At 26.8% G+C, this 19956-nt stretch overlaps 2 protein-coding genes across 3 annotated transcripts; one reads left to right on the top strand and one right to left on the bottom strand.

Moving 5' to 3' along the window:
• The first annotated feature begins 3079 nt into the window (after positions 1–3079).
• LOC132923300 (nuclear pore complex protein Nup93-like) lies at positions 3080–5885 on the top strand. The gene has a single exon (XM_060987195.1). It carries the CDS (start codon positions 3366–3368, stop codon positions 5781–5783), a length of 2418 nt encoding a protein of 805 aa, XP_060843178.1. The 5' UTR covers positions 3080–3365; the 3' UTR covers positions 5784–5885.
• Positions 5886–6491: 606 nt separating this feature from the next.
• LOC132923301 (polycomb protein suz12-B) lies at positions 6492–15725 on the bottom strand. Of its 2 annotated transcripts, none has more exons than XM_060987196.1 (11): positions 15427–15725; positions 14417–14463; positions 13416–13596; positions 13245–13333; positions 13003–13180; positions 12156–12358; positions 11956–12091; positions 11664–11893; positions 11323–11606; positions 10666–10857; positions 6492–10580 (listed from the first exon to the last, which is right to left on the bottom strand). In XM_060987196.1, exons 1-11 carry the CDS (start codon positions 15515–15517, stop codon positions 9860–9862), a joined length of 2352 nt encoding a protein of 783 aa, XP_060843179.1. In that variant the 5' UTR covers positions 15518–15725; the 3' UTR covers positions 6492–9859. The 2 variants fall into 2 exon arrangements, with proteins under 2 accessions (XP_060843179.1, XP_060843180.1); XM_060987197.1 differs by having other exon boundaries at positions 10672–10857; positions 15427–15724.
• Between the last annotated feature and the right edge of the window lie 4231 nt (positions 15726–19956).

A 19956-nucleotide genomic window follows, 5' to 3' on the forward strand; every position in this document is an offset into this window, starting at 1 on the left:
TGTTTTACAATGATTAACTGATTTACATATAAATCCTTTTCTTTTTAGCATTATCCAACCTAACCTAATTGTTAAAGAAATAATGGTACTGAGACTTGAGCATGCCTGGTGCATTAGATTATAAATACAATATATGTATATATAATAAAAAGAATATACCTATGATATCACCATCACGCCGATGATCATTATATTATTTATTATAACATATTAATAATAAATTATATTATACATTCGATACATACAAATTAAAATAAATTCTTTACTAGCTAATTCTCGAAATATTTTACTCAAAATCTAAAATACAATTTATTCGGCTTTAAATACTACAATGCATGATACCTTTATAAGTTATCTAATAACTTTGTATTTTTATACATTTGTACCTTTATTAAACGCCAAATGAAAAAAAAATTATACAAATATATTATATCAAAACATCTCTAAACAATTTGACGTATAGTATCTTTCTTCTACTCATAATAATCTATCCGATAAAATTATCTATCAGTAAAAAGGCTGTACGTAGCCAAATTTCTAAGCCCTTTTCTAAATACTATACTTTTAATAAAAGTCATTTACTTATTAGGTCTAAGTAAAACAGTGAAAATGTTTTTACTCTTGAAAAATGTTCCAATTTAACATAAATGCGTGACACCCCGTAGAGAACACTCTGAACACTGAATGTCACACAACAACAAAAACCTTTTAGTGTCTATAATAATGCGCCGATACAAAAACTATTTCCACTGCGTTAGGTTTATGTTGTATAACAATTTTTAAGTTTTTTTTTTAAATTTTTTATTTCTTTAATATTCAATACGAAATACGAATATAGTTTCTAACCAAGTTATTACTTATAAGAATAACTAATAAATATTATATGATGGTGACTGGTTAAGTGGTGATTCAGTGCTGCATGTATACCTAACATCTGTATGTTATAACTTATAACTTAAACTTGTTTTGGTCTTTTAGTTCCCGTCTAATAGATTTAACGTAGGTATATAAATTATATAATATAAGGACCAGTGTGTTATATTGACGAGTATGTTATACTATACCTTATCAAAACAAAATTGTTGGCACCAAACTTAAATTTTATTCTATAATGAGACAATAAAACTATGATAATTAGTTACCAAATACTTCATAACCTATAGTTCGTATAAAATCTCAAGATAATCTAAAATGTTGACTCTTTAGAAATTAAAAATGAAATAGAAGAATAGAACCACTGCAGAATATAATATAATATCTAATATATTGTTTAGATATACTTTACTCGGTGAAACACGATCGCGTAAGATTTTTATCTGTAACTTTAAAGCAGTAAAGCACTGTAGCTAATTGATTTGAACTAATAGAACGCATAATTTAAAATTTGTAGATTAATTCTGAAATAGAACTTTGTTTGGCCTATATTAAAAACTCCGATTTGGGAAAACGGTTAAAATTTTTATTTTTAATTACCATTTTTACTTTTTCAAGTTATCCAAAATGCGTTTGGTGAACTCATATCAATTTGTCCCGATTTAAATAAATTTAAATTTAAACGTGAATCATTGTTTAAGGGTTTATTGAATTTAATTGGCATTTTTGATTAACTTTTAGAATATTTTTGAAAGTTTCAAGACATTTTAATCCGGGCTTTTAATGTAATTAAGGAAACAAATGAATTGATCAACTTTTATAACGGCGATTCTTCTTTCTATAGTTGAATGATTTTTTTTATGCGATTCATTTTATTTTATTTCATCGAGCGGAAAAATCACGCGAGAAATGGACAAGTTTCGCGTTACAGCCATAGGCGGAACTACGGCCTGGACCAACAGGGTCATGGTCCAGGCTAATTGGCTCCGTTTTAATGTATACATTTGCTAAGAACATATTATTTTAAATGTAATAAAATAAATTACTTATGTTATATTTATACATCTGTATTTTAATAAAAAAAATCGGTGTTCCCTATCGCCTTCCACCCTTTATTCTTTTGGATATGATAGGTGCAAATTGACTCTCGTTAATGGCCCAGTCTAATGAAAACCTCTAGTTCCGCCTATGGTTACAGCCATATGATTATAGGATATACAACACAGATTTTTTAAGCAAAATTGTGAGCTATAAACAAAATCTAACGAAAAATCAAATTTAACATGCATTTATATGCCCTACCCCATGAAATATGCAAAATAAGATTTGGTATTTGAACTATAAATAAGTCAAAACAATTTTTTTGGCTAAATCCATTTTATTATACATTTATGGTGTATAACAAAAAAAAAACATGCAAATGCATTAAATTCATAGCCTTGGTAATAATTCAAATTATGAATTACTATTATTGTTATTTTTTAACAACTACAATTTACTTGCGGACAGGGACGGATTTAGGTATGTGGTGGTCCCTGGGTAGAATGCATTATGGGGCCCCTTATATATAAACAAGGAAATATATTTTTTCACTTATTAAATAACATTTATTATCATATTATTTAGTAGTAGTAACAATTAACTACTTATTTAATAATAAATAATTATAAAAACAAATTAAACAATCAGATCGAGTAGTATAAGTGTATAACTAGTATAAGTAATATCATCATGATATTTTTCCTGTACCCTAAATCCTAATTTATATATCATACAATTTTGGGGGCCCCTGGGTTGCAGCCCACTCAGCTCTCCCCTAAATTTGGCCCTGCTTGCGGATTTTAAATACAGTACTATATTCTATAATATAGGTTAGTGTTTGAATTATGACTATATAGACTATATATGTTGTAATGCGAAATGCAAATACACGAATTATTACGATTAATGTAATTTTAAATTTTAAACTATAAAAGTATAATAATAATACTATAACGGTCGGACTCTCGACACTCGTGGAGCGGAGTATAATAAATGATCAAGGTCTAAGAATAATACTATAATGATAAATATTAAATAAATAATACTAAAATGATAAATATTAAATGAGAATAATGCCATAACCTCAAAAAACGTCTGCAAGGCAGCGCTCAGTTGTACAGTGGTAAAACTTAGAAATGAATTCGCCTCAGTAAGCGTAATGCTGATAAGGTATAGTTGTCCGACCTTATCTTCTAAGACGAGAGCTTCCCAGAAGACAACATTGCCGGGCAAACGAACAGCATGGTATTGTTTTCTGATATCAAATACGTTAAATAAAATATTTTTATTAGTATCTATTGAACTATTATACTGTCTATACTTATCTATGTTCGTACATCTATCGTAATAATTTTAATACAATTACACATTGACGTATAGCAAATACTGTAAATGGTCATTTACAGTATTTGCGTATAGAGGTACTCAATATACAAAATAACAACATAATAATGGCCGGCAACACCGATTGGAATTCGATTGTGATGACGGCCGAAAAGCTACAGGCCAACGCCATCACCGACACGGGTATGCCGAGCGTTACCCGGAACATACGACAACTGTTGGACGCCGCCGAAAATCTGTGGACCAAAGTCGGCGTGCCGGGCGTGGAGGCTAAGGGCAATGTGTTCTTGTGCAGCCGCGGTGTGGACGCCCCTCAGGTGCCCAAGCAGTTGGAAAAGCTCAGCTCTGCGGGATCGATGGACACACTGGACCCAAAGCCTGACATGGACGTAGACAGTTTTGTGAAGAACGAGGTGCAAAACGCAATACTCAGCCTAATAGAATCGGTGAAGAAAAGCAACGAGGACTTTATAGACAGGCGACAGAGCGACGCGACCATCAGGGGCTGGAGGAACAAGAAAATCAACATTATCAACTCATTCCCTGGCTACGTTCCAAACCCATCATCTAGCCCTGGTTCCAGTGTGATGCCATCTGTTGCCAAGCTCAATACCACCAACTTTGGCCTGAGTGCCCAGCTGGACCAGATTGAACTCACGTATGCCAAACATTTATGTGAATATAATCAACACGTTGAACACCACGGGGTTCAAACTGACATTTTGCAGTCTTTTACGACAGCAGCGGAAATCGCTCATGATGACCGCGTGAACGAAATGTGGAAAATAGTGAAATGCATGAGTCAAATTGTACCAGAACACGGTTCCAAATATGCCAGGAGTTCTGCGGTCAATCAAACTACAATGATTGGAAATGCCAGGACCTATCTCGAACAGAGGTATATTGTATTCATGAAAAGCTATGTAAAGAGCCACATGTCCAAAGCAAAACTTGGTGGTATCCCTGGTACTTATCCACTTGTGCGGAGTTTTGTAAGTGTCTACATCAACCAGTATAATAACCCTGATAAGTTATTTTATGACGGTGTTCCATTTTGGCCATTGGTATACTATCTTATTCGCTGTGGTGATTTAGAATCTGTTGTACATATTTTAGAAAAAAATAACCAGGATACAGTGTTACTAAATGTTTTTACAAACCTAAGAAACAACCATAACTATGTCAACTTAAATGACCAGGGATTTACTACATCAATGGTGTGGGACTCCAATGATCCATTTAAAAAAGTTATTTATTCGTTAGTCTCTGCTACTGATGTGTCGAGTAAACATTCAGATGTGATCAAGACTGCAGATGATTATCTTTGGTTAAAACTTTGTCAAGTCAGAAATGATCAAGACAAGCTCACATATCCTGTGCTACAGTCGATGATCTATGATGAATACAAAGATCAATTCAGTGAAGTTCAGCCTATGTCTTATTTCCAATTGCTTTTTTTAACTGGTCAATTCGAATCAGCTATTCAATTTATTTTCCGTCACCCAAAACTTTGTTGTCATGCCATACACGTGTCTATAGTTTTGAATGAAATGGGTTTACTGTACTTGCCCAGTGACTTTAATCAGCCAATTTTATCCAAAGATGATAACCAAACAGATAGATTAAATATAGCCAGAATGATGAAAATGTACTGTGCCAAATTTGAAAATCAAGATCTTAAGATGGCCATTAACTATTACTATTGTCTGAGACACACTGAATTTAAAGGAACAACACTTTTTATTTCATATGTAGCTGGGCTTGTTAATGAAACTGATGAATATGACAGAGTATTTGGATACCTGAAACCTGATGGTAAAAAGCAAAACGGTATTTTGGACTCGTTTATTGTATCAGAAACACAAAAAATGGATATTATCAGAACAACAGCTTCACTTGCAGAACAAAAGTGTGATCTCGAGGTATCAGCTAAATTGTATGAATTAGTTGGTCAGTACGATAAAGTACTCGAACTTGCCAACATTATGCTGAGTCGAGTCATTCAACCAGATATCTTCTCTTCATTGGACAAAACTCCTAACACAAAAAACAAAGTGTTTGACTATATTAATGTTTTAAGTGAAAGACTAATAGGAGTCGAAATTAATGTAACTGAGGAAGCAATTTTTACATTTAATATGCTGAAGAATGTTTTTATATTTTTCGAACAGTACAACAATCACAAATACATATTGGCATTTGATGTGCTTCAGAAAATTGGTTTGATACCATTGGCTATAAATGAGGTGGAAGAACGGCTTGGTTCATTTAAGAAGTACAATGAATTAATATTAAGAATTATACCCGGAGTGATGACGGCCACAATGAACATGTTATATTCACAATACAGTGACATTAAAAAAGAATCCAAAAAATCTGCCAGAGATCCAGAACAAATGCATGCACAATTGGAATATATCAGGGAAAAGGCAAAAGCCATAACATCATTCACAGGCCGTGTACCATTCCAAATCAACTCTGAAGTTATCAATCATTTAGTGCAAACCGAAATTCTATTATATTAAGTCAAAGATTTTATTGTAACAATGTACCTATGGTTGGCACTATTGTTCCTGATTATTATATTAATAAGTAAATAATAACAAAACATTTTTTTGCTATATAAATTGTGTTTTTTTTTTTATTATAACCTAATATACAGTCTACCTTTTAGTGACCTTATTCGTAAAATATAATTTATGTAGAACTGTTGAATTCAATGCAATTTCTTGTCATTGACTAGGTATATTTTATGATATGATTATAATAAATCGTCATATAAAATATCCAGGAATCCAATAACTGATGAAAAACCTTGTATGGATACATAAATATTTTATTTTAAAATTAACGGCTGATAATCCAATATACAATTAATATACTGGTTGTTTAATTATATAATATAGTATATTTATATATATATTTACAATCAATCATACAAAGGTATAATACAATAACCAAATAAAGTAATATGAAGATGTGTACTTCATTACTTTACAAGTGATGAAAAGTGTGTTAGTAGGATAATATATCCTAAATAAGTATTTTTGTCCATCTACTTAGCCTACAAATAGTTATGAGGTTTCAGATTAGTATTATATAAGTCAAAATATGACATTTTATGCTCTAAAAATATATTTTTTTTGCATAAATAATCAATAATCATTAAACAAAAAATATGCTTAAATATCCTGTAGAAGAAAAACATTTTAATAAAAAGAAGACACAAAACATAGTTTTTAATTTTTTTTTTTTATTTATTTCAAATGAATGTAATTTTAACAATCTGTATACCATCGTCATCATGCAAAAAGTGATCTGACTGACAAAATAATTATAATTTTTTTATTTTTAACTTGGTAAATTTTTTCATAACTACATCACAATATAATTGCTAATGTGCAAACTTGATCACTTTTTGCATAAAACGATAATACATACAATACAATAAGTAAAAGTCATGTTACAGAATAAATAGACAATGTTATGCTTGTATAAAGAGTGACCAGTGACACTACTTCAAAATCAGAACTCATCATAAAGTAATAATTTTTTTCTTTCTACAATTACTTAAAGAGGTCTCTAGACACCAATTTCCTTTAGGGTGTCATGAAGGTAAACAATAAGATTAAGTTACAATTTATTATAGGATGAAAAACTAATAATAGTTTTAAAAATGGAACATACATTTATCGCATCATACAAAGAAAAATTGATCGATTTAACTGCACTTGCATAAAATATATTATAAAAGATAATTTGCATACTACCACCAAATCATAGTACTTTTTGAATCAGTCCTATTGTGCATACCAATATTTTAAACAATTTAATTTTCATAATATAATGTAAAAGCCACATAATATGGACACAATATTTTTAATATAATATAAATCACATATTGATATTATATTTGTACATACTAATACAGTTAATATACTTTAATTTATAATATAATAATATATACATTAAATATTATAACATAATAATATATATATTTTTAAGTTGGTTTTAACTGATTTTTTTTTTTTTTTTGGTCCATAAATAAATAATATAAATTATAATTAAATACCTACCATTATCTAGATACTAAGGCAGTGAACTAAAGGCAGTGAAAAAGAAAACAAATTACTAGTATTTTTGACTAACTATTAATTATAAATTGATTCATTTATTGAGAACTCTTAATATTTAGTTTTAATAAATAAATCCAAACTTTAAAATAAAAATAAAGATTTTATATATTATAAATTATAATTCATAATAAATTATTTGCTTGAATAATCCTTTTGTTTAAATATATAGTTTTTTTTATAAGGATATTTTTAAGTTTTATTATTTTCAAATATGAGAATCATAAATTATATTTCATCGGCAACAGAATAAGATATTTAACTATTTTTTTTTTCAATATCATTACTGTCTTGGCCTTAAAATTTTTTATTTTATTCTAAATTGAATAAATACCTTCAGTCTAACTTAAAGATCTAATGATAATTAATGTCATTACATTTATCAATCATGTTTAAAGTGCAATATTATTTAAATTAAAATTATTTTTTTAAATAAAGTATTTATTTAACATTAAAATGGTTGAAGTTATGACTTACTAGAGATAGAAATATTTAATTCACAAAAAAAAAATAATTAGTAATTATTTCAAATTAAATAATAGACATTGACGAAGTATAAAAGAATAATAAATAATTAGACAAGCATAAATTTATGAAAAAAAACCCTGTATAAATATTATGTGAACATACCCAAAACTAAAATGTAATGTTTTTTAATTCAAACCCAATGTGAAGTATATAATATATATTATAACTACTTGTGTACATATTTGTAGGCTTAGTTATTTATCTCATCGATCATTAAAATAAAAGGTTTATGCAACAAGTGTTTTATATTTAGTGTAAGTAATAAATAACTTCATATAGGACAACATGTCTTAACGAAGAAAAAACTACTAAGTTATTTTCAAATATGTTTATATATAAAACCAATTACTTCGGTGATATATTTATAATTTTAAATCATATAAATAACTAAACCATTATATAAAATTTAAAATATCTAAGTTAATATCTAATGTTTAGTAAATAATTATTAGGATTAACATATCTAACAGTTGCACTCTTAATAGATAAAAAAAATCTTTAAAATAATAAAAGTAGGTATACATAATTATGTAAGACTGTAAAGCTAGTAACTACAATCTGTAATTGTACACATTATCCAGATTGCTAGTGCTAGTTCTATGATATTGAAACTCTATCATATTTTATAGATTGTTTTTAAATGAGTGATTGTATGCAAATACTGTTATGCTATATTGCACATTATAACACATAACCAAAAAATACTGTACTCGTAGATAAAATACAAATTTTAAAGAGCCTATTTTAATTTGAATAGTATATAATTTAGTATTACAATTGTTATAATTTATTATACATAATTAAAAATTACTCCAATTATGAAAAATATTTATTATTTAATCAATGCACAGTGGAACGATAACCCTGTTTTGGTAGCTACAATTAAATTAATTTTTTTTATAAAACAGCAGTTTAAAGAAAATGTTAAAATGTATTTACCCCCTCCTCCTTTCCCTCAAAAATGTATTAAAATTAGTTATTTTGTATTTGATTATTAATTGTACATAAAGTCCCATTGTTTTATGGTAATATTGATCATAATCAAGTATGCAATATATTATATTTTTAAAATAAATTAAAAATGCAAAACTGTGAACAATAAATAATTCAGTATTACATGGTAACTTCCAAATTATATATAAATTGTACTTGAATGAGGAAAAAAATTGAGACAATACTTTATATTTAATATTATCATAATACATATTACTTATAAATCATTAGAAAGTATTTCATTTAGCATTCATTGTTTGATTATACTGATTGGAAAACAATAACATAAACATATGAATACCAACTGAAGTATTACAATTATATGACAAATAAATATTATTCCTAATATAGTAAATAACATTTAAAATTCTATTTAATTATATAATATGATGTTATAATTTTTAAATAATAATAACATATTGTAAGTTTTTTTTTGTTCTATGGAACAATTATTTTAAAGCATTTTTGGTGTAACTAGTACGAAAATGATTTAACAATCTTAATTATAAGACCAAGTCCTTAGATTTTTCTATCCACTGTACAAAGATTAAAAATAATAAAGCCAAACTATATAATCACAAAAATAAGAACTTCTTATAGTTGTATCTAAACTTACATTTTTATTACAATAGTGAATAACTCATTTTAGACATTTTGGGAAATTTGATTTAATTTGATAACAATTTTTTTCAAAATTATCACAACAATAATTACCTATTTACTAATTATTAATTATAAGACCAAGTCCTTAGATTTTTCTATCCACTGTACAAAGATTAAAAATAATAAAGCCAAACTATATAATCACAAAAATAAGAACTTCTTATAGTTGTATCTAAACTTACATTTTTATTACAATAGTGAATAACTCATTTTAGACATTTTGGGAAATTTGATTTAATTTGTTAACAATTTTTTTCAAAATTATCACAACAATAATTACCTATTTACTTTCGCCTTATAGATTCAGACACATTTGTTGGCAATTTTTCAGGAACTGGTTTTTTCTTATCAGTCAATATAGGGAAAGTCCTACGTCGCACTGTGAGAGTTGCAGATATTTTATGATCTTCACCATTTAAAGATGTGCTATTACGTTTTTCTGCTGATTTTTCTGGCTTATCAGTTCGTACAGCAGATTGAGATCTAGTTGTAGACCCTCCCTTTTTGTCACTTTTTTTATCAAGTTTCTTTTCTTCAACAATATTTGCATTTTTGGTAGCAGGTGGATTTTGTCTTGTAGAAGTTCCTCCTTTACGGCCATTTTGTTGTTTAATTACTTTTCCTTTTAATTTATCTTGAAGTTTTAATGGGTAAAATGATCCAGCAGGTTTACGTCTAGTACCAATGTCCGACTGCAATGGACTTTGTACCAAACACCTAATTTCAGTACGATCTTCTGCCTTTTTAGCACCTTCCTCACGCCAATACTTTCGCTGAGCCTCAAAAGATTCATATAATACATTACTAGCTTCTGAATCAACTGCTAAAATATCTTGTAATTTTTGTATGGTTGTATAGAAGGTCACTGGACTTATAAGACGTAAGTCACACAAGTTGCACAGATGTAACATAAAATTTCTATATAGGTTTTTTCTAAGTATATATCTACCCTTAGATTCAACAAACATGCTTAAAGCTAATGATATTTGACAATCACCGACAAAACTGAAAGTAAATTTTTAATAATTAGATTAATTACTTACAATTAAATGTAAATACAAATATAACTAAATATATTGTTTGTATTCACCCATACCCTTCTCTCATAACATGAAGGTTCCACATCTTCATTAGTTCTTTTTCGCCATCATTAACATCGGTAAATTCGTCAATCATCATTGCAGTCTTTTTCCTCAACCATATAGGATCACTTTCATCTTCACTATCTACATCCATTTCTCGTGGATAAATAGGAAGACATGTTGATGTATGATGATATAATCTGAAAGTTATATTTGCTATTTTATACAATTAGCTAATAATACATTAAAATAGTTTTAAAAATGATGCAAGCCATTTAAAAATGTTTGGTGTCGTCTTAAATTATTTTAAACATAACATTTTGTTTTTTAAATTTATTTTAAAAATACACTTAAATACATTGCATTGGTACATACGCTATAAGGATTGACTAACATAATAACAGGTTTAATATTCGTGTCGGTACTTATAGAAGTATAGAATGTTTAGTATGGTTATTACATGGTACTTAAACTGTTAAATGTAACCATTTAAAAGCTATTCAAAGTTAAGAACTATACTCAGCAACAGTCACTTTTATGAACAGATGTATTATTACACAGGAAGCAAACAGATGGTTGACTTGATAGGGAATAGATATAGTTTGACTGTCGCTCAACAAAAAAATTGTTGCATCTTAACTTAACTTAGAAACATCTATTTTTACCTATTATGTCCAGTAACATATGGTCTTTGACCATCATATCCATCAGTATCTTCTAGTTCGTGTAGAAACTCAGATAAAGAAGCACGCCTTAGTCTTTTTGGGTGACAAACTACAATTTTTGATACAACTGTACGTCTAACAGGACCAACTCTAGTTATACGATAACCAACATTCTTTGATTCGTCCCGTTGTGGTTGTGCAATTAAATCTTGTGGACTACCAATATAACAACCATCATAGTGTTCATTTATAGCAACATCAATTCGTGCACCAGATCCTGTTGGCTGTAAATTTTAGTTTTAATGTAAATCCAGTTAAAAAAGCTTTATAATACAACTTACAACATAAGAAAATGTAAACCGGGCATGACATAACTTCAAATGCTTAAGTAATGCATATAATGTAAAACAATCCAATGTACACCATGGACAGTGTAAATCTTCACTGGCTTCAGTCTGTTGACGGCTATTATTATTGTACAAGAATTGGTATACTATTTTCAACTTATTAGATGATGAATCCAGAGAACCATTTGCATTTTGAACACTGCTACTTCTTCTAGAATTTGATGCTAAAAGAATATTAACTACATAAGAAATAAGTTTTAACAACATGTATATAATTATTTAATACTTGGCCAATTATTTTCTTTATTATCAACAAGAGGATATACAACAGTAGTACTATTAGGCTCTGTTGACCACTTTAAACGAAGCTTGATCTTTTTACGGCTTTCAAATGCACTAAATTGTGGTCCAGCTCTTACTTCCTAAAATTATAAGAAACATTATGAATAAAATAATAAAATGATAATAAGATTAATGTATGTATACTTTGAGACGTTCCCATGAACACGATTTTCCTGTAGTTAAATTAGGACTTTCACCACTGATTTCTTCTATTAGACAATCATAATCACCATCTTTAAGCAAGCATCGATTTTGTTTGTCGTGTATAATTAAATTTGCACCAATTTCTTTTTTAACTATACCATTACCCTCTTTAATACTCATTCTTCTTTTTTTTTGACTCGGCTCTGAAAATAGGATTAATTTTTAAAATAAAATAATTATAATTGAAATACATATTATAAAATAACAAATATAATAATCAATACAATTTTGATTTTATGGTTTAATAATAATAATATGTAGAATAAATTATGATAAATTTAACTAAAACTAGCGTTTTTTTCTTAGTTCATCAAGATATTTAAACTATTAGGATACTAGTAATATTTATATTATACAACTCAAATTTGTTTTAAAAATGTATAATTTATTAAAAAAAATCAATATTTAATACATGATATAAAAATTATTGTCCTAAAAGAAAACAAGATTTAAGCAAGCTAATTATTTTTGTGATTTTTTTCACATATAATTCCATAAATAATGTGTTTTAATTTTATAAAATAAATAATTATATTAAAATTCAATATAATTTACAAAACTTAATAGTAAATTTTAAAATAAATTGATTAGTGTTTATCCAATGAGTTTTTAATTAGCTAAATTATTGCAAATGAAAATGTTTAAATATTTAAAACAATTGTAATCAATATTTTAAAATTTGTATTTGTTTAAATTATTCTAAAATTATTTTTTACTTATTTAGATTGAAAATAAATTACTATTTATTAAAATCTACTAAAATAAGTCAAATTGCTATTTAACCTACCGGTGTTTTCGGAATCTGAATTTGAAATCACATTTATAACTCTTACTAATAAATGATGTGATTTGGATACATGTCCTTGTGTATTAACTGATTCGACAGGAATAGACACTATTGGTGATTGTGATGTTAATTGAGAACAAGTTGGGTTGACAGGAACAGATGATAAGCCAAAAGATACCTAAAATAATTAAATGTAATTTATCGAAATAATTAATGTTAATTTAAAAAATGTAATATCTTACCATTGTATATGGGCAAACATCTTTCCGTTTTTTGTGACAGATTTTCACAAGTGTAGTTTCAACTTTAACAGGTCCATTTGCATTATTCACTGTAAAATTAAAAAAAAAAAAATATTTTAATTAGTACTATTATAATAACAATAGAATATAAAACCAATATAATAAAATTACTTTTATCATCAAAATATCCAATATAACTTATTGTCAAATATCGTTTGTTAAATGTTTTCTTTTCATAAACTTGATTTTCTACATTACTTAACAATGAATCAATGTCTAATTTCTTTTTTGGACGCTTAGGTTTTGGACGATTAGCTCTCATGTAGCTTAAAGTTCTGACTAAAAATAATGGCTAAAACAAGTTATGATAAAATCAAATATAACATATTACATAACATCAATCTATAATCAGAATATATAAGTAATAAATTAATTTATGTTTATATATATTAATATATTATTATTGCCTAATGGTAATACAAATAGTATAAGTCATTAGACAGTTCAAGGATATTTTTATCCTACTTTATATTAATAAACAACTCATAAATATATTGTTCTTACCTATTGAATATTGACACAACTGTAGTGTAGGTAACAAATTAATTTTAATATAGTATACACAACATTTAATTAATATTACTTAGTAATATTTAATAATTTATAAGAGGGTAGTATTATTTCTAAAAAAGTTCAACTAAATTCTGCCCACTCCAGAAATAAAGAAAATATACTACAAATAATATAATAGATAATAGATTTAATAAATACAGTATGAGTGAAGAACAAACAAATATAAACCATTACTTTTTTCTTAACATATTAGTTTGATAAAAAAACATTGCAATATCTACAATCAGTGGACAATATTTTAATGTAAATTAATAAGAATAAACATTTGTTTATTAACACATAGATAGCTAAACAAAATAGCAAAATAAAAATTGTTACTAATTGTTTATAAATTTATAATATTAATATATAATAGGTACATTCTAATAATTAATATTACTTCCTTTACATTACAAAATGTATATTTTTAATGTCATAGATTAAATAATATAATATACTAATTAGGTGCTGAAACTAAATGAAAATAAAATAATTATGTATTACCTAATACATTCAATATTAATATCACAATCTAAATTTAATAATATTTATTAACTTACCGAAAACAAACTACGATTCCTTAAATATTTGTAAATCTGGGTAGGTTCTGAAAAAATAGTTTTCATAAATTATAATATAAACATATAAGACTAATATATAAATGTATACATAATCAGGAAGAGAAAAATACTTATGATAAAATCTAAGTAAAAATTGTAATCTGATATAAAAATATAATATATTAACTATATATAAATATATATATAAGTTTAAGAAAAAAATGTTCAACCTAATTAAATATAGGCAGTGGCACAACCAAGAGGGGTGTTTTAGGTGTCTGGACACCCCCTTCAACCGTAACTTTTGTCCATAGTACACAAACAAATTTGGAAATGTATTGGGGAACTACTGTATACGCTACTGGCGGACACCCCTCTTAAAAAAATCCTTATTGCGCTACTGAATATAGGTATCATAGATAAAGCAAGAATAACATAAGTTTTCTTATAAAATATCCCAATACAAAATTTGGTAAAATTATAAAATAAAAAAATAATAAGTACCAGCTTAAAAATATTTTTTAATTAGGTACATTTAACAACGAAACAATACTAAACAATTAACTCAACTTGATTGATAAAAAAACTGTCTTAATTTACATTCAATACTTGTATAAAATTGATTTTCAAAAGGATACTGATAGAGTAGTAAACTAGTTGACTAAAAATAAAAAAATTATTTTAACCCATCTACCCACCTATATTTAAAAAAATTTAAATTAAAAAATCCTAAATTTAAATAATTTAAATATATTTAATGTTGTTATAATTTAATACTAGTTATTTATACTAAACCTATGAGAAGATATCAATTTAAAACAAATATTAAAATTAAAATACGTACTAATTTAATTTGTTTGAATTTATAAATACTTTAATTTTAGTTAATCAAAATGCAAACAACATATATATATCAGCATTTAATTTTAGTATTTAGTAATAAATTAAACAACAGTTATAATTTAAAAACAAAAATTAGTAGGTATCTAATATTACCAACTCAAACTTACTTTCGAATGCTTGTAGGAAAAGTTCATGATCAGCTTGTGCGTGATCCATTCGGTTTTTGTCTATTTCTTTTTCTCTCTTTTTCGGAGCCATTCTAAAAAAACCGGTAAACTTACTAAAGTAAAAGGTATGTAATACAAAAATTAAATAGTGTTAATTTTAAATCGATAAACAAAATTATAAATTGTGTAATAGTAAAATAAAAAAAAACTGAAACTAAAACTAAAAAAAAATATACGTAAATCTAAAAAGTGAGGAGGGTAAACAATGGAAGCGATCCATTGGCAAAGGGCGAGGCGAAGGCAACGGGAGTCTACAGCCGTTCCGGGGGACAACGACCGATAACGAGCATCGCAGTGTGACCACATTACGTTCAACAATATACCCTGTACATTCATTTAAATAGACCATAAACGTAAAAACAAAAACAAAACAATGCATGAGTTGACAAATGAGTAGAGGAGTAGAACATAATACTACAATAGGGCATACTACAACACTACTATAGTATACCATAGTTGTTGTTGTGTTTATAAATTCTGACTTGTGTAAACAATTAATTTTAACTTGTAATGATTGATTCATTAAATTATGATTTGAAAACAAAAAAGGTTGGTCACACTTTTCGTCAAAATACTAAATAATGATTGTTAATTCCGTTGGTGTTCAAACTTCGATAACACCGTATAACATTGTATATAAAAATCAAAAATAGTATGAAATATGAATCTACTTTTGAGTTTTGATCATAGACATCTACCACAATACCAAATATCAATTACTATCTATTATCTAGACAGTGGATAACGATAATGTGTTCTAAAGTCAAAGTTCAATTCTCTAATATTAGTCCCAAAATGTATTTACTATACTGTCTATACTACAACTATAGGATTTATAAGAGTTGCCCGATATCTATATCTATTAGATTAGATTTCTTATAACAGTTATAACATAGTTGTGTCCATTTTTCATTTATTGTCTGTCATGTTTTTTCATATTATTTACTACAGACCACGAACTAAGATATTAGTTATATTATAGTTCGTGGTACCAATCATGGACTAAGATCTATACATAAATATATATTATGATTTATGATTATTGATTAATTAACAAGTTAATAGGTCTATGACACCATAGAACAATGTAGGTACCAATGGGCAATGGTTGACGTGCCGATGAAAACAGATGGGTTGGGCTTTCCGACCTTTTATATCAAACACCATAACACATGTATACAGTATTCTTTTAAAATGTATCAAATACTCTATATGACAATACGGGACAGTCAAAATAATATAGAGTATTTGAGTGTACTGAGTGTAGGTATTCATTGAATATCTACCAACTATACTAGTATAAGATGTAAAACTTGCGCTAATGAATTTTTAGAACCGCCCAATATTTTTATATTTTAGACAATATTGTAGTGCATGGTACTGTGCAGCAGGTTAAAAATAATTTCCTGTTCATTAATTGTTGTATTTCTATGCGCGCATACATCTACGCGCAACGTGGACAAAACGCGTTTATACAAAATTATTTTTTTTTGTACTTTATGTTTACGAGTATAGGTAAACATAAAGTGAATATAATAAATACGCCCCTGAGTAATTTATTAAGTCTGCTTATTAGATCCTATCATATGTAAATTGTAGAAGTTCAATATAATTAAAAATACTTCAGCCCTTCCGAAAAAAATGTCTAAATACGCCCATGAAATTACACATCATAAAAACTACAGAAATATATTATAGGTAGTCAGTGAAATCCGTCGGTGTATTGTTACTCTCTCAAATAGATCCATCATTTCATGAGAGGGCCCCCTGCAAAACTTCGACATTATAAATAGGTATATTATTTATTAATACATATAAAATCTAATCTGCACTTAGGTCTCCAAAACCTTAGTTGTTGTTCTGTAAGTAATATTTTTAGGATTTGACGTACCTATATAACGATTTATCTAAATATTGTCAAAAATAATTTAATTTCATCTACAATTAAACAAAAATGTTTAGACAAATATTAATAAGAAAACATAAAATTGTTATGTCAAATCAGTCGCGCATCTATGATTTTTTTTTGAGGGGCTTAAACATTTTTCTACTTTCCTTATGCGTACAAGTACACAATATTTATAGGTATCACTAATTTTTAAATTATTACCATTTTTTATTATTATTACTACATGGTACATATGTCATACATAATATGTAAAATATGTCATATTATAACGGCAGATTCTCAAAATCAGACGCGGATCCAGATTAAAATTACGAAGGAGGGGCATGGCCCCTTGTCCCCCTGGATCCACATCTGCTCAAAATATGTATATAAATAATATAATTCTCTAATACGAGAATGTGTTTTGTCTATGTGTGCATGAGTCTGAGATAAAATTATATTGCATTGACATATCCTCTTAACGACCTTGTCACCTTGTTTCACTCAACTTAACAAGTGAATTATTTTCATTATAACTTGTTCACCGTTGGGAATAGACATCATACATAGTACTAGGTAGTACTATATACCTAAAACTAAATTTTTCAACTATATAAAATTGTTTAGTAGTTGTCAACTTTACTATCTTCTAAAAATGTATGTTGTATTGAAAAAAAAATCGAAAAATTTAGAGTGGTATAGGTATCTATACAAGAATACAGATATAAATATATAATAATTTAATATGTCACATATATATATATATATATTATTTAATATTTAATAATTATAACCATTTGAATTTTCGAAAATGTATCCAACCAATAAATAAGAACATCTAGTTCATAGATTCATGTTTAAATTAATAAAATGTAATATTTTTTTAATGTTTTGATTAGTTTAAATATATATACAAGATTACAAGAAATCTGAAAGACATATTTTTATACCTTTATAAATACCTACCTACTGCAAACTATATTTATTTATGATGGAATTTTAAAATATTGCGTTTTTCATCATTTCATAATTATAATTTATAATTTAAACGTTCAATATTCTATACGATAATTAAAGTTCAATGTATAGTTAACTGTTCATTGTGTACTCATATTATTAATAGATATAATATATTAATATCGTATTACATTTAATGGTGTTTATATTGAAGTGGTGTTCGTGGATTTCATTTTATCTAATAGGTAAATGTATAGGAATGTCGATTATGCCACGAAGGTATTTAAGTATTTTTAACCTTATTAAAATGTATTATTAATAGAAATTAATAGAAATATCAAATATTTAAGTACTTGAACAAAAAAAACTTATAAACAAGGCGATTTAGCGAGTGCACGATCACCCCCTTTTTTCTTCAATAATGAAAATATCTAAAATCTGATTTTTGGAATTTTTTTTAAATAGTAAATACATTTAAACTTTAATGATCATATTTTGAATTTTAAAAATGTTTGTATTACCTAACTACCTAAGGATGAGTTTCTTATGAAAGAGAACCCATTTTTCTACTATAAATTATTTAACGATTATTTTTTTTTTCGAAAATGTTGACGTATAAAAATCACATTTCTAACATTTCTTATGAGTATAGTTGTGTAATTTAATTTTTCGTAGGTACCTAATAAGGCTAATATAGTCCCATAATATTAGGCTTGGATGATATGATGGCTACACACTACAACAATTTGAACATTTTAATAATTAATAGGTATTAATTTATTAACATTAATAATTTATAAAATTGGTCCAAATATAATTTATTAATAAATACTAAATATTATATTACAATAATTATATTTTATATTTTTGTAAAATAATTTTTAATGAGATCATTATTCTTAGAGACTAGACTGTTATATAGTATAAACATTTTAATAACTGAGAAACTAGCAGCCTACTCGTTGAAATTTTAAATTAGGTACTTACAATTTACATCAATGTTTTTAAAATAATGATTCACTAAATAATTTACAGTAAAAAGGGGGGTTTTGATTTGGAAAACAGTAGTTTGTATTGACACAAGACGCACTCCTAATGTAATAAAAAAAATCTCAACAAATTTAAAATATGGTTTTTTGTCTTTAAACGTCAGTATATTTGAAAATTCTAAAAATTAAAATTTGTATAGATTCATAATTTAATTAAAAATGTAGATAAGTGAGTACTGCTCTGCTATACATTAAGTGTATCGAGTGAGTCACTATTATGTATTCACTACTGCAGTATATATAAGTACCAAAAACAATCCTGAGCCTGAGCAGAAACTGCAGTCAATCAGCCTGATTTGCCTAATAAAAAACACCGTGAAAAAATAATCCTATAATAAAAATGATTGTGTTTCTTACTAATAATAAATGTGTAATACAATGTCAATAATTTATAAATATAAAACAAATAGTCAATTTTTAAAATCAAAAATTCTCCTTATAATGTGTGTCATTAGTAATTATTATTACTATATTATTATACCTATCTGATCGATATGACAGACATACCGAGGTTTAGATTAATTAGAGTACAATCTTTAAACCTTGCGTGGCACCGTGCTCTGAATCGTTTTTTCG

The sequence above is a fragment of the Rhopalosiphum padi genome, chromosome 2 (genome assembly GCF_020882245.1).
Source record: "Rhopalosiphum padi isolate XX-2018 chromosome 2, ASM2088224v1, whole genome shotgun sequence".
Lineage (NCBI taxonomy): Eukaryota > Metazoa > Arthropoda > Insecta > Hemiptera > Aphididae > Rhopalosiphum > Rhopalosiphum padi.